The 13,068-nt window shown below is 38.4% G+C and overlaps 1 protein-coding gene across 1 annotated transcript; it reads left to right on the top strand.

Annotated features, from left to right (window-relative positions):
• Positions 1-10,218: 10,218 nt before the first annotated feature.
• On the top strand, positions 10,219-11,972 carry LOC113358815 (zinc transporter 5-like). The gene is made up of 3 exons (XM_026602515.1): positions 10,219-10,240; positions 10,375-11,150; positions 11,251-11,972. Exons 1-3 carry the CDS (start codon positions 10,219-10,221, stop codon positions 11,704-11,706), a joined length of 1,254 nt encoding a protein of 417 aa, XP_026458300.1. The 3' UTR covers positions 11,707-11,972.
• The last annotated feature ends 1,096 nt before the right edge of the window (positions 11,973-13,068 follow it).

Below are 13,068 nucleotides of genomic sequence, written 5' to 3'. Positions count from 1 at the left end.
GAATAGCGCCGAAAAAAGCTAATATGATTAGCGCTGAACGCTATTCTCAATAACACCCAACGCTATTAATATTAGCGCTCAAGAATTCATTTATGCAGACGACACTCGACCATTCTCTTCTCTTCTGGTTCTTCTTCTCAACAACAAATAAAAACGAAAAAAAACCTAAAATCCCCCCTTTTTGATTTCTCAAACCATGATTCAAACGAACGAAATTGTTTCAATGGGTTTGTTCTTTGAGACATAAGGAATCTAAGCATACTTCAATTTCTCAATTTGATTGAGAATACAAAGAGAGGTTAGTTGAATTGTAATCTGAGTTTATTTTATGGTTTGATAAAAAGTAAGGGTTTACATGATATGATTGTTGATTGTATGCATAATACTCGATTGTTTGATGAATGATAATCAATTTGAACCTAACTATGACGAATTTGACATGTAAATTAGGGTTTAGATGATGAACATTATGTATTGTGTGAAATTGCCATGAGATAATGAAATTAGCATGAAGTAACATGTTTTAGTTTACATTATGTAACAATTTGAGTGCGTTGTGTGACTATATTTTTTTTATTTGATGATTTTGTATAGATTATGGATATGGATGTGTATATGATGTTGATTTCAAAGGATTTGGATGAGAAACATGTTGCTACAAGTATAAAACCACTTGATAAAAACCATGATATTCAGTTTAGAAGTAATTTGGAGGACCTTGAGGAATTGTATGATCTGTGGTGATTCAAGAAAGAGCTAGGGAAGTTCTTCGAAATTCCGGGCTTGCAAGATTTTTTGAAATTAGAATTAAGAGAGGTGGTGGTATACCACCAATTCATTTCATTTCCCAAATTCTGAAATTGGTTTCACCCTTTTAGATTTTGTTCACTTATCCGGAATTCCTGTTGGAAATGGTCGTGAAAGATTGAAACACGCGCTACAAGTAGATGGAGTCGTAGAGAAAATCAAGACCTAGAGGATACCTACTTTGGACCTATGCATGGGTATCAAAACTATAGCAAGAAGGCAGGTGATTTTCCTATTAGTTGCCTCACAAAATATTTTAAGGAGAACGCAATTAATGATGAAAATTGGGAGATTGTGACTCGATACTTCTTGTTATGGGTGATGGAGTTGGATTGGTTAGTAGGTTTATGGAAGAACCTATACAATCACATTTACATTCTGCAAAACGCATTCTGAGATATGTTAGAGGAACAACTAGCTTGAGAATTCTCTATAATGTCTCAGAAGATCCAAAATTGGTTGGATTTACTGATAGTGATTGGTCCGGTGATACAGAAGGAAGAAAGAGCACATCAAGTTATGGATTTCAGTTGGGAACTGGTTTTTTCTCTTGATCATCAAAGAAGCAACAAGTTGTTGCATTATCTACAACGGAAGCTGAGTATATAGCTGCTAGCAATTGTGCTACACAAGCTGTATGGTTGAGAATGATGCTGAAGTCATTGTTTCAAGAACAGAAGACACCAACAACAACAGTTTGTGATAACAAGTCTACAATTTCATTAACTAAGAATCCTGTGTTTCATGGAAGGAGTAAGCACATTGATATTAAATATCATTATATCAGAGAGCTTGTAAGTAAAAAGGAGATAGTTGTGGAGTTTGTTGAAAGTGAAGAGCAAGTGGCTGATATTTTCACCAAGTCTTTGAAGTCTAACACTTTCATATACTTGCATGGAAAATTGGGAATGATTAGCAAAGAGTATCTTGGTTTAAGGGAGGATGTTGAAGAATAAACCAAGATACTGTGAAGAAGACAAGACGGATCAACAAATGTTGTTGATACAGTTGATATGGATCAACTGTAAGAGTTGACAAGTTACGAGTGGATCAACAAGTGTTGTTGATCCAATAAGGAAACACGCTCATCATGTTGGAAACACGCTCAAAAGTTGATTTCATTTATGCTCAAAGGGTTACAAATGATGAATAAGGGAGAATTATAATAAAAATCGGGTTTGCAATGCTTATAACTATTGCAAAAGCCGTTACAAAGAGCCGTTACTGTACTGTTGCGTTTTTTAAGTCTGTCTCTGATCTGCGACCCACGGTATGAGTCGCTGACACTGTTTAAAAACGACGGTTGTGGCGAGTCTGTTCTTCGTGTTCTTCAGTGTTCTTCAATGGCAGCAGCAGCAGGTGGTCTCTCTGCAAATTCGATTTTTTTGACTCTGTGGTGCTCTAAACTTCTCCCAATCTCTCCGTGCCTTCTATGATATCCCAGCAGCCTATTTATACTCAACAGCCCCCTCGAATCTCGAGTTAAATACCACAAATTCTCTATTATTCGGCAGTAAATAACAAATATTCTCCAGATATTTTTTTCTTCATTCGAGCATCTGCAGCTGTCCAACCTTCCTTATTTTCCTTCTACACGCCTCTGCAGAGTCCAAACTCCATCCAAACACGAGCAGTACACGTTTCAATTTGTTGTAATCCCGTGATGGAGTTTTCCGTCCACGTACTCCCTGTTTTATTCACCACGGCAATTCCAGCCAAATTGGGTCGAAACAAACAACCATACCAGCTTTGTTAGGACATATCACAACTACCCATTAAGTTTCAGCCCTTTAGTCTACCCAGAACTGCTTCAAATTTTGATCGAAACTTCATCCAGTTTCAGTGCTTCTTTTTCCCGCCAAATTTAATTTTCAAACGAAGAAGATGGTGTCCCCCTAACCAGCTGTGGGGTGCGAATAGCAGCTGCCTAGTTTGGGGGTGACCTGGGGTACCCCTTAGTAATTTAGGTGCCCCTTAACCAAATCTGGACTGCGTATAGATTGTCCTCCGGGGGTGTTCCGAGTGATTTTTCGAGCCGATTTTTCCAACAATATTTATTTTCCAAAAATACCTAAAATACACAAAACACCATAATAAGGACGAAAACGAGTACCAACAATACGAAACATTGAGGACAAATTAGACACATAAATGCGTCTATCAAATACCCCCAAACTTATTATTTGCTAGTCCTCGAGCAAAACTAATAAAAAAATAAAAATAAAACCAAGTTAGTCTCGGGAGGGTTTACCAGAGGTGTACCCACAAAACCATTACTTCTAGTTGGTCACAAGAATCCAAAGAGCTATGAGGACATACATATTCTCAACCTATCTCCAAGTAACTAGAATGCCAGAGAAATTAAAGGTGTCAGCTCTAAAGCTGACTGAAGAAAAGGGGAGACACATCCGCAACACTGCTAGATAAAGAGATATCCGCTACACAGCTAGATAAACATTTTAAGATGCGTCCGCTGCTTTACAACTGGATAAGATTAGGAGAGAGATAAAGATGAGAGGGACATCTGCTACACAACTGGACTAATTACGTGTGATGAGTTAAACCAGTCCTAGAAAGATCTTGTGCCAGATTGAGAGCGGACTAAAAAAGCAACCAAATGTATCTTTCTTCGACTCTCTCATAGTGCTCAGTAGAAACAACGTCTTCTTCGGTCTTCAACTGTTGATAAACTATCGAACCTCATAGAACCTTGACAATTAACTCTTCTCTTTGATTTCTTCATTGACTTATAAATTTCTACTTCCTTATGGCCTTATTAAAAAAAACTAATTATAGAACAAAAAAAACGTAATGATTTTTTTTTCCATTTTTTTTTCATTTTTCATTTTTTTTTTGGAAACATACAAGACAAAAAATTTCATGGCCATGAGAGAAGGACTTTCAAAACTTGGATCTTCGCAACTTGTGATGTCTTGGTATCATGGATTCTAACAACTTATATCATTTGCTCTTATAACTTCAACTTTGATTTTTGAATCATTCTTTTCTATTGTTGCTTCTAAACCTAAAACTTCTTCAACTTTCTTCATAGATTTTGATGTCGCTCCGCTTGTTGATGATGATAAGTTTCTACTGAGAGAGAGTCGCAATTTAGTAACTATGACTACATTGTGAGGTTGCTTTTGTCTTTCTGGCATTTCCTGACCTACTTGCCTTTCCATCATGTATGATTAGGTCCATCACGGTTACCCTCTAAAAGGAACAAGTTCTCTCCTGAATTTCAAGGATCTCAATGTCTTTTCTCTAATGTCTCAAAAGGTTGTTATCCCTAGCATTCCAATTTCTATCTTTTCGGTGAGAAACAGTATGTAAACTTAGCTAACCGGATACCATGTGACGCTAGAAGTTTCAAAAGTTCAACTAAAAAGTTCTTCCCCACCCCCAAACTTAAATCTAACATTGTCCTCGATGTTCTAAAGATAAAATTAAAAGCATGAACAAGGAGAAACTGTTACTACTTGAAGAAAAAGAGTTAAGGAAAGATATTACCATGTTGCATGAGCATGGGTTACCTCCCAAGAAGTGCTAAGTTTAAAGTCTTAATCCAGACTTATTAAAGGATTAGTCAACTCGAACCGTATAACAGTAGCCGGAATAATTGTGGGTCTTCAAAACCAAATAGAGCTGACCAAAGGAAACTGCAGTAAACCAAGAAAATGAACAAGACTAGCATGCCCTTACCTAGTTTCCTGATTAAGACAACTACATCTAATTGTGGTTCAGGTTCAGGTTCTATAAAAGGTTCTAAATATATTTCTTTAGGATGCAACTCCTCAAAAGTGAGATCCGAATTATTAGGTCCTAGAGTCTGTAAAAACTCAAATAAAAATTTAGAAGCACATAATAATAACCTAAATAATTGAGGATCCTCTAAGTCAATCAGGTTTGACTTACAAAATTGACCATAGTGAGGGTAGTAGTCATTCTTAAAAAATATTCTCTCTCTTTTTTTTTTAATTTTTTCTTTCGCTTTTTTTTTTTTTTGCTTTGTTTTTTTCCTTCTCTTTTAGCTTTAATCTTTGATTCCAAGTCTTTAGTATCCAACTTCAAAATATAATTCTTGACCCAACCCAGTAGGTGTCGTTGATTGAAGATCAACATATTCGTTCCTCTGATTCAGAGGGGGAGGGAATGTATGTTCGTCAGCGGGAATTTTTCCTTGACCGCCAGGGGTAATCTCTTCTTCGGCATCTCCACCGCGAATATCTCCTTGACATACAGGGGAAATCTATGTCTCGTCATCTTCGTGATTATGAGGAGAAGTCTCTGTACGATCCTCATCATCGGTAGCTTCTTCTTCCTCCTCGACAAGTTCATCGTTCACTGGGCTGGTAACCTCATCGGGAACTTCAGTCTCCTCAACAACAGCGGTGGAAGATTGAACCAGACCTATGTTTTTCTTCTTCGTTATCTAAAGACATAGTATGGTGTTATCACGAAGACAATTATCCTAACCAATGAATTACAAACGAGGGCAATTTTTTCCATACTCTGATCAAATCGAACTAAGAAGAAAATAGGCAAATATACACATTACAATCTCGCAAAAAGTCATACCTTGACATTAGCAACATCCTTCGGAGGAAGGGTAGCGTCGGAACTTTCCTCTTCGTCTACATTAGAAGCATCGAAGGCGTACTCAAAGTTCATACCATCAAAATTTAACTGCCAAGGGAAGAAGTTACCTTAACGAGCTGGAGCACTATCACGAGGCTGACTATCAGCAACAAGACGCCATCCATGCTGACCAGGTACCCAACCATAAGCCCAAGGACCGACGACCATAATAATGGTGGCATGCCACTCATAGTCATGGTTACGCTTGAGCCGATCACGAGCAGGGAAAAAATTTCGTTGAGAAGTTCCTTCAGTCCCAGGGACGTATCAGAGCTTCGAGTCACTCACCTCACTCAGGAGACGAACCTCACCATGGGAAGCAAGAATATTACAAAGACCAACGCTCCATGGCTTAAGATTCCTACTATTAACATAGTCACCGAAGGAAGCATTAAAGTTTTCAGGAGTATACCAATTTCTCTCAGCCGGGTTGGGAACGTAGCAGGTCATCGTCGTCTCCCCTTTACTCCGGAGGTAGCACTCCTTAAGCGATCGAAGGTAATTCCCAGTCAGTTGTACCACCGAGCGACAATGAGTATGTGGAGTAGAGCCCTTACGATGAGCCAAGACGTCATAATAAAAGGAGTCACCTGACTTATACAAGGGAAACATAAGGCCAGCCTCGAAGGCCCCCACGGTTGTCAGCAGATGAAAGTCACCGTACATATAATTCTTAATCAAGTCATAAGTTAGATCATCATCGGGAGCATAAAACTTAACGTCGAAATCTTCGAGCTCATAATTTACCTTGAAATCCTCGAGATCTATGTGTTTAAAAGTAACCTTCTTCTTACCAACCGTGACGCTTCGTATAACTGGGGCAACATCAGAATCATCGGCTTTATCCGACGACGGCCTCTTCGGGGGACTCATATCCAAAGCTTTCCTCTTAGTTTGCGGATTTCTCGATGGGTCAGCCTTCGGCGCAGCACCTTTGGCAGATTTCCCCTTCACCGGAGCAGTAGATGGTGGGACCGTAGACTTCTGAGAAGGCTTCGTAGTAGGGGCAACAGAATGAAGACGCTGTACATCTAGCGGATCAGCACGTTGAGGAGTAGGAGATGGCGCATTCTACAAACAAGACGATGATTGAATAAACAAAGTGATGAAGTTCATAAAACGAAATTTTGTAGACTTGGGTAGTTCACCAGAAGTATCACCAGAAACTCAGAGATAAGTAACCCAATAAAATCTAAAAATCCTAAAATCCACAAACTCGAGAAACCCTAATCCAGTTGCGACCATCAAAAACAAGCTTCAACAATCAACGAGGAATCCCTAGGTTTCATGATAAAGAACAAACAGGGGCAAGTATATATACTTTCGTATATTTGTTCTTTATCACGAAATCCAGGTATAGTAGAAGAAAAAGAAAATTGATCGAAAGCAAACAAGAGTTGGAAGAACTCCACACCTGAATCAGAAGTATCAATAAGAGGATGAGGATGATCTGCAAACACCTGACGAGCAGCGACATTGGTGGACCTCCAAGGATCTTACCAAAACTAAGCAACACTAGCAGGAGTAAAGAACTAAAGAACAAAAGAAGAAAATGAAGAGGTTCAGAGAATATGAACTGACAAGAGAATGAAGAAAGAATAAAACTTATTTCAATAACATCCTCTCTCGTAGTTGTAGCAGAGATGATAAAACTGTCCCATGATTCAAGAAGGAGTTATTGCAAGGAGTGGGAAACGTGCCCTAAAATATAGGGGAAGTTATTGTGGAAAGATGAAGAAGCTATGAAGACAGTTTTCTTCTTTGACTGACATCCAAAACAGAAGAAAAGGGGCAAATTGTATACACATAATTCATCATTCACCACGTGTCAAAGGAATTACACGTGGAGGACGCACATCCTGAGGCATCAAGACACGATGCCACGTCTCTACACCCAAGGGGCATCTGTCATCTGCTCATATTCATCATCAAGCGGATCCGAAGGCTAAGAACCCAGGGGCATTGAAGTATCGAGCCACTGAGAAGTACTTAAGAACACCCTAGGATCTACTTTACTCTATCTCGAGGAGGACCCAAGATCAACGGTGAAGATTGCAGTTACTGACACGGATGTGATGGGAGCCACTGACACCTGTCTGGCGTGTGCAGGAAGCCCAACCACCCGCATTAAACACTCTAAACATAGAGTACATGTCAACTAACCTGTGGAGGAGAAATAGGTGACCCATCGTTACCATACGTGACCGCTGGAGGCATCGGTTGAGAATGAAGATACCAGCGGGATCGGCACAAAGAAAAAGAAGATAAGGTCGCAACTGTCCCTGATAGTGGACCCCATGTTTTATCCCTATAAATACCCCTCTCCACTAGGGCTGTTCATGGTCGGTTTTGGTTCGGTTTCTAGCCAAACCAAAACCGAAACCAATACTATTGGTTTCTAAAAATCTAAACCAAACCAATCCATTAACCATTGGTTTGGTTTCCAAATGGTTCCAGTTGGTTTCGGTTTGTCCCAGTGGTTTTTGGTTAACCAATAATTATGTCAAACCAAAAAAAAAAACACAAATTTACAGATAAAAAAATCGTAGTTGCCGATAGTATTGGTTTACACAAATTTACAGACAAAAAAAATACAAAAAATATCAAGAATAGTTAAAACTTGCTCTAATTCTAGAGATCAAAAGAAGATATATAATATATCTTAATTTAGTTATTGACAAATAAAAAAGAAGGAAGACGGGAAGAAAAAAGTCGAGTAGTAGCGGCTGTAGTTGGGGGTGGAGAAGGGAGGCGACTGAGAGAAGAAGAAAGAGAAAGAGGGAGAGTATCATAATGAAATATTAGATTTAGGGTTTCTATTTATCCTCTAAATCAATGGGTAGAATCTACTACTTGTAAATTAACGGTAGAAACTAAGTTTAAAAATTAATCGGTTTTCTAATGGTTTTTGGTTCGGTTTTAGAGGTCAAACCAAACCAAAACCAACACTATCGGTTTTCCACTTTCTACACCATAACCAATCCATTAGTAAATGGTTCGGTTTGGTTTCTTCCTAATTGGTCTGGTTTGGTCCGGTTCCAGCGAAAAACCGAAACCATGTTCAGCCCTACTCTCCACTGAGAGAGAAGAGGTCGACCAGCTTTTAGTGAATATAGGAGATCTTAAGAGAGAGAAATAGGAAGAGTAAGTATGAGTTTCAGTTCCCCCTTAGCTTCGTTATTCACACAGAGTCATTTGACTATCTTTGTAATTCCTCAATACATAGTGAAACTCCAACCCCCGTGGACGTAGACCTTAGTGCTGAACACGTAAATCATTGTCTCATTTACATTCAGTACTTTGCTTTCTGTTTTATTATTATGCTTTAATTGTATGCATAGCTTAATCTTCTCCCATATGACCAGACAATGATGAGCTCGAAGGCTCAGAGTCCGACAGGCTTCGAACTTACATCATTTTATGCGTGTTTCACTCCTCCCAATGATTTTGTATGGAATGCGAATAATGTTTGTGAACACCGGGATACCATAGTTATTTCCGTGTTCACATCTTCATCAAAAAAATCTCCAAAAAATGAATTTGTAGATCTTGAAGAGTGGTTTTAACTCATTATACCGGGTTTGAGCTTAACTCATTAGACCTTGGAATCGATGATGATGTTATTCCCATGGTTGGAAACCGGTTTATGGAATATTTGATAACAGCGTGACCTATTTGTGAACCGGTACTAGTAAGTGAGATTGTTTCTGTAAATACCCAACTTTTTTTACTGTTCGACACTGCTCCCTAATTCTCAAGGCTGCTAATAGGGGTACTAAATTGCTTGGGATGTACCAACCCAAAGACAATAGATATTTTGTCTTTTGTGCATTTTGGTACACCCCACGCAATTTGGTAGCCTGTTAGCAATCTTGTCCGACTTTATATTAGTTGACGATATGGTCTTTGACTACCAAAAAGTGGTGCCAATAGATTGAACGGAAAAAAAATGTTCGTTATGTGTCACACTCGATCGAAGAAAATAAGGAAGAAAGAAGAATTGCAACTGGTTTTACACTTTCCACTAAATTCCTACGAGAAATTATTGTATCGACTATATGGTGGTGGCCTATCTATAAACCTCCATCCAAGTCTAATGCACCATCGCAACTTGAAGTAGAGTTTACCCTCACTGCAGAAATTCCATCTTGGTTGCTGAAAAACTTGCGCGATACTCCAGTTTAGTGTTTACTATCCAACTCTACTTCGAGTGAAGCAGAACCTCAAGTAGAAAGAGCGTTTTGGAGTAGTTACTAGTTACCACTACCACTACCACAATAGGCTGTTTTAGGACTGAATTAGGCCTAAACTAATTCAACTACTTCCTTAAGATTTGCTCCAGTGGAGGAGGGATTCTTAAAAGGACTGATGATGCAAATGATGCCCTGATCACTATAAATTAATTGGGAAATTGAGGATCGATCGTACGTGAAGGGCATCCCTATTATTAAGGGAAGAATTCGGTTCATTGAAATTTCTTTTTCTGTGTGGTGTATGCTCAGTGATAAAAAGGATGGTAGATATTGAACCAGAAATAAACTATCCAGTAGTGTCGACATTCCATTAGACTTGACTCATGACTTATCAAGAGAAATCGCTTAATCTAAGTATTATGACAACATCTCTAATTTGTTTATGAACCAAAGGTCAGTATTCAACAGTACCCTTTTGACAACTCAAACTTGCCAACACTTTTTTCAGTTGATTCGATATTTTTGATGATAATTGTTATTAACGATACCTAAATTTAATTAAACTGATACTTAGGAAGGAATGACTTCATCATTTCACTTCAGTCAGCTGATTCATATGGTAAATGACCTTCATTACCCCTTATATTTCCAGCTCTTAACTACAAACAAACAAAACCCCAAACCCTTTTTGGTAAATAATGATGTCTATGTACCCTTGTGCTCACTCATTCACCAGAAATTGGTATCATCGTTTCACTGGTATATAAAAACTTCTCCTTCTCTTGTTTCTTAGTGCACTCAGGCCTCACTCCTCAGCTTATTCTCTCTTCATTATACTTCTCTTCTTTTGTCATCCTCTTGAATATGAAGGTCTTTTCTTATAATTCAGCACTACAGGTAGTATTACTAGTAGTTCTGGTTCAGTTTCTCCATTACCCGGTTTCTGTTTCTGCTGAGTGTACGTGTGAACCAGAAGATGAAGAAGGTGTTAACAAAACCCAAGCACTTGTACTCAAAATCATATCCATTGCTGTCATTCTCTTTGCAAGTGCAATTGGAGTGTGTCTTCCTGTTGTAGGCCGAAGAATTCCAGCTTTACATCCAGAGAGTAATATTTTCATCGTTGTTAAATCGTTTGCGGCTGGTGTCATATTAGCAACGGGCTTCATTCATATATTACCCGATGCTTTTGAAGATTTGACTTCTCCTTGTTTGAAAGAAAACCCATGGGGGAATTTTCCGTTTACGGGTTTTGTTGCGATGATGTCTGCTATTTTAACATTAATGGCTGATTCGCTAGCAACAGGTTACTATAGGAGATCAGAATTGAAGAAAAAATTCAGTCATCATGGTAGAGATGAAACTAAAGCTAATATACACGCTATTGGAGATGATGAACAAGAAGCAGGAAATAAATTAGAGGTTCATACACACGCAACGCACGGTCATGCACATGGATCATCACTAACGTCCTCAGTGGATATGCTTCTGCGCCACAAAGTCATAACTCAGGTTAGTACATGGAATTCTTTTTACCGGCAACAAAAATTATAAAATGGTAGCAAATTTGGCTTGGTTTATAAAATGGTAGAACTGTGCTTGGATGTTGCAGGTATTGGAATTGGGAATATTGGTGCATTCTGTGATCATAGGGGTAGCAGTGGGTGTCTCTAAAAGTCCTTCAACAATTAAGCCTCTTATTGCAGCATTAACCTTCCATCAGTTTTTCGAAGGTATTGGACTCGGCGGATGCATAACACAAGCCAAATTCAATACCAAATATGTTGCTTGGATGTGTGCATTCTTCGCGCTAACCACACCAGGGGGTATCGCACTTGGAATTGGAATCACAAATGTTTACAGTGAAACTAGTCCTATGGCTTTAATAGTACAGGGGGTTGTGAATGCGGCAGCAGCTGGAATTTTAATTTACATGTCACTGGTAGACCTTTTGGCAGCTATCTTCATGGACCCTAAGCTTCAAGAAAATACAAAGCTCCAATTTTCTTCGTATGTTTCACTTCTTTTAGGGGCTGGTGCTATGTCTCTCATTGCCAAATGGGCTTAAGAAGAGTTCATGTTTTTTTCAACCTTTTTTTTTTTTTTTTTTTGAAATTTTAATCATGAATTTTTCCTTAACCAGAAGCAGAGAGTAGAATGACGTATAGAGAGGCCTAGAGGGTAACAACTGCAGATTGTCATGTTTCTTTAAAATTCTTGTTCCTGTTTTTCTTCTCTGTCCTTCATTATCCCACTTGCAAATGGGCTTTTGGTGGTGAAAAAATGACTTACAAGTCTAAATTCAAACACTAATAAATAGTATTTCTGGCAAAATCTGAAAATGATTTTGTACTTGAACAAATAGCAAGGAGCGCATGAGTTTAATATGTCGACATTTCAAGTGTTGACCTTGAGACTACAAAGTAGAAATGAACACGAATTAAGGATGTTGAGTTACAATCCTAGGATAATGTCAACATGATAAGAACATTTCTTGATTTGTAGTCGACTCTACATTTCGTGCTAGCTAGTTTCAGCTTCATCTTGCATAGAAATTAACATAATTAGATCAGTAATACATTACTCCATGTTTTTCCTAGATGGGCAATTATTATCAGCACCATGAATAAGCTTCTTCAAATGTGTTCGAAGGAATCGAAACTTTAGAAGTGGTACCAAATAAATCCGCAGCACATGCTGATTAATCCGCATGGGCCAGCGACGGCCATGAGATCATCGTCCTAGGCAGCGACGGATCCAGGAATTTAAGTTAAGGGGGGGCTAAATTTTTTTTTTTCCGTGAACTATTAAATTCATTTAACAAGTTACTAGACAGCCGTTTGCACGGCGGTATGCTGACAGAAGTCTGAACCCTGCATATCTCAAACAGAAATCGATAAACGTCTCGAATCTTGATGATTAAAGTTTAATACACTTCTGAGAGTAGAGCTGCAAGCTCCATTGCCCGCCCTTGTTATGAATACTCACTTTATTTTTATTTTTTTGATTGGTCAAAAAAGAATATACTAAAGGGTATACATGCCGTGTGCAGGCGCATAAGTTTTCTTTTTTCACACCCTGTTTTTTAGTAGTACTTATTATTCGTTCGATTCTTCTTTAAATGAAAACCCAAATACAAAACATATGAAGGATATTGGGAAGTTGTGTATACAGCACAAATGAAGGCGGGATTAAGCGACTCTCTGCAGTTTGTGCAGTAAAGTGGTGATCAGGTCAAAGATTATTTAGGAAACTAATTACATAAATTATCTACATAATCTTTGACTTGATCACCACTTTACAAGATGGTATCAGAGTCGAAAGGCTCTCGATCTCCAATTGCTACCGCTTTATACTTTTTTCAGTAATTTTCTGACACTATTCATGCTAGTTATATATATTAAGTAACTGCAATTTGTGCAGTAAAGTG

Source organism: Papaver somniferum, chromosome 1 (genome assembly GCF_003573695.1).
Source record: "Papaver somniferum cultivar HN1 chromosome 1, ASM357369v1, whole genome shotgun sequence".
NCBI lineage: Eukaryota > Viridiplantae > Streptophyta > Magnoliopsida > Ranunculales > Papaveraceae > Papaver > Papaver somniferum.
The sequence above is the reverse complement of the archived record's forward strand: the minus strand, read 5'-3'. Positions and strand labels throughout refer to the sequence as shown.

Bases quoted from the DNA above. Each gene is read 5' to 3' on its own strand.
- LOC113358815 (XM_026602515.1), top strand. From the start codon at position 10,219: ATGACTTCATCATTTCACTTCA. The intron at 10,241-10,374 runs GTCAGCTGATTC...CTCATTCACCAG, and splicing joins GACTTCATCATTTCACTTCA to AAATTGGTATCATCGTTTCA. The intron at 11,151-11,250 runs GTTAGTACATGG...TGGATGTTGCAG, and splicing joins GCCACAAAGTCATAACTCAG to GTATTGGAATTGGGAATATT.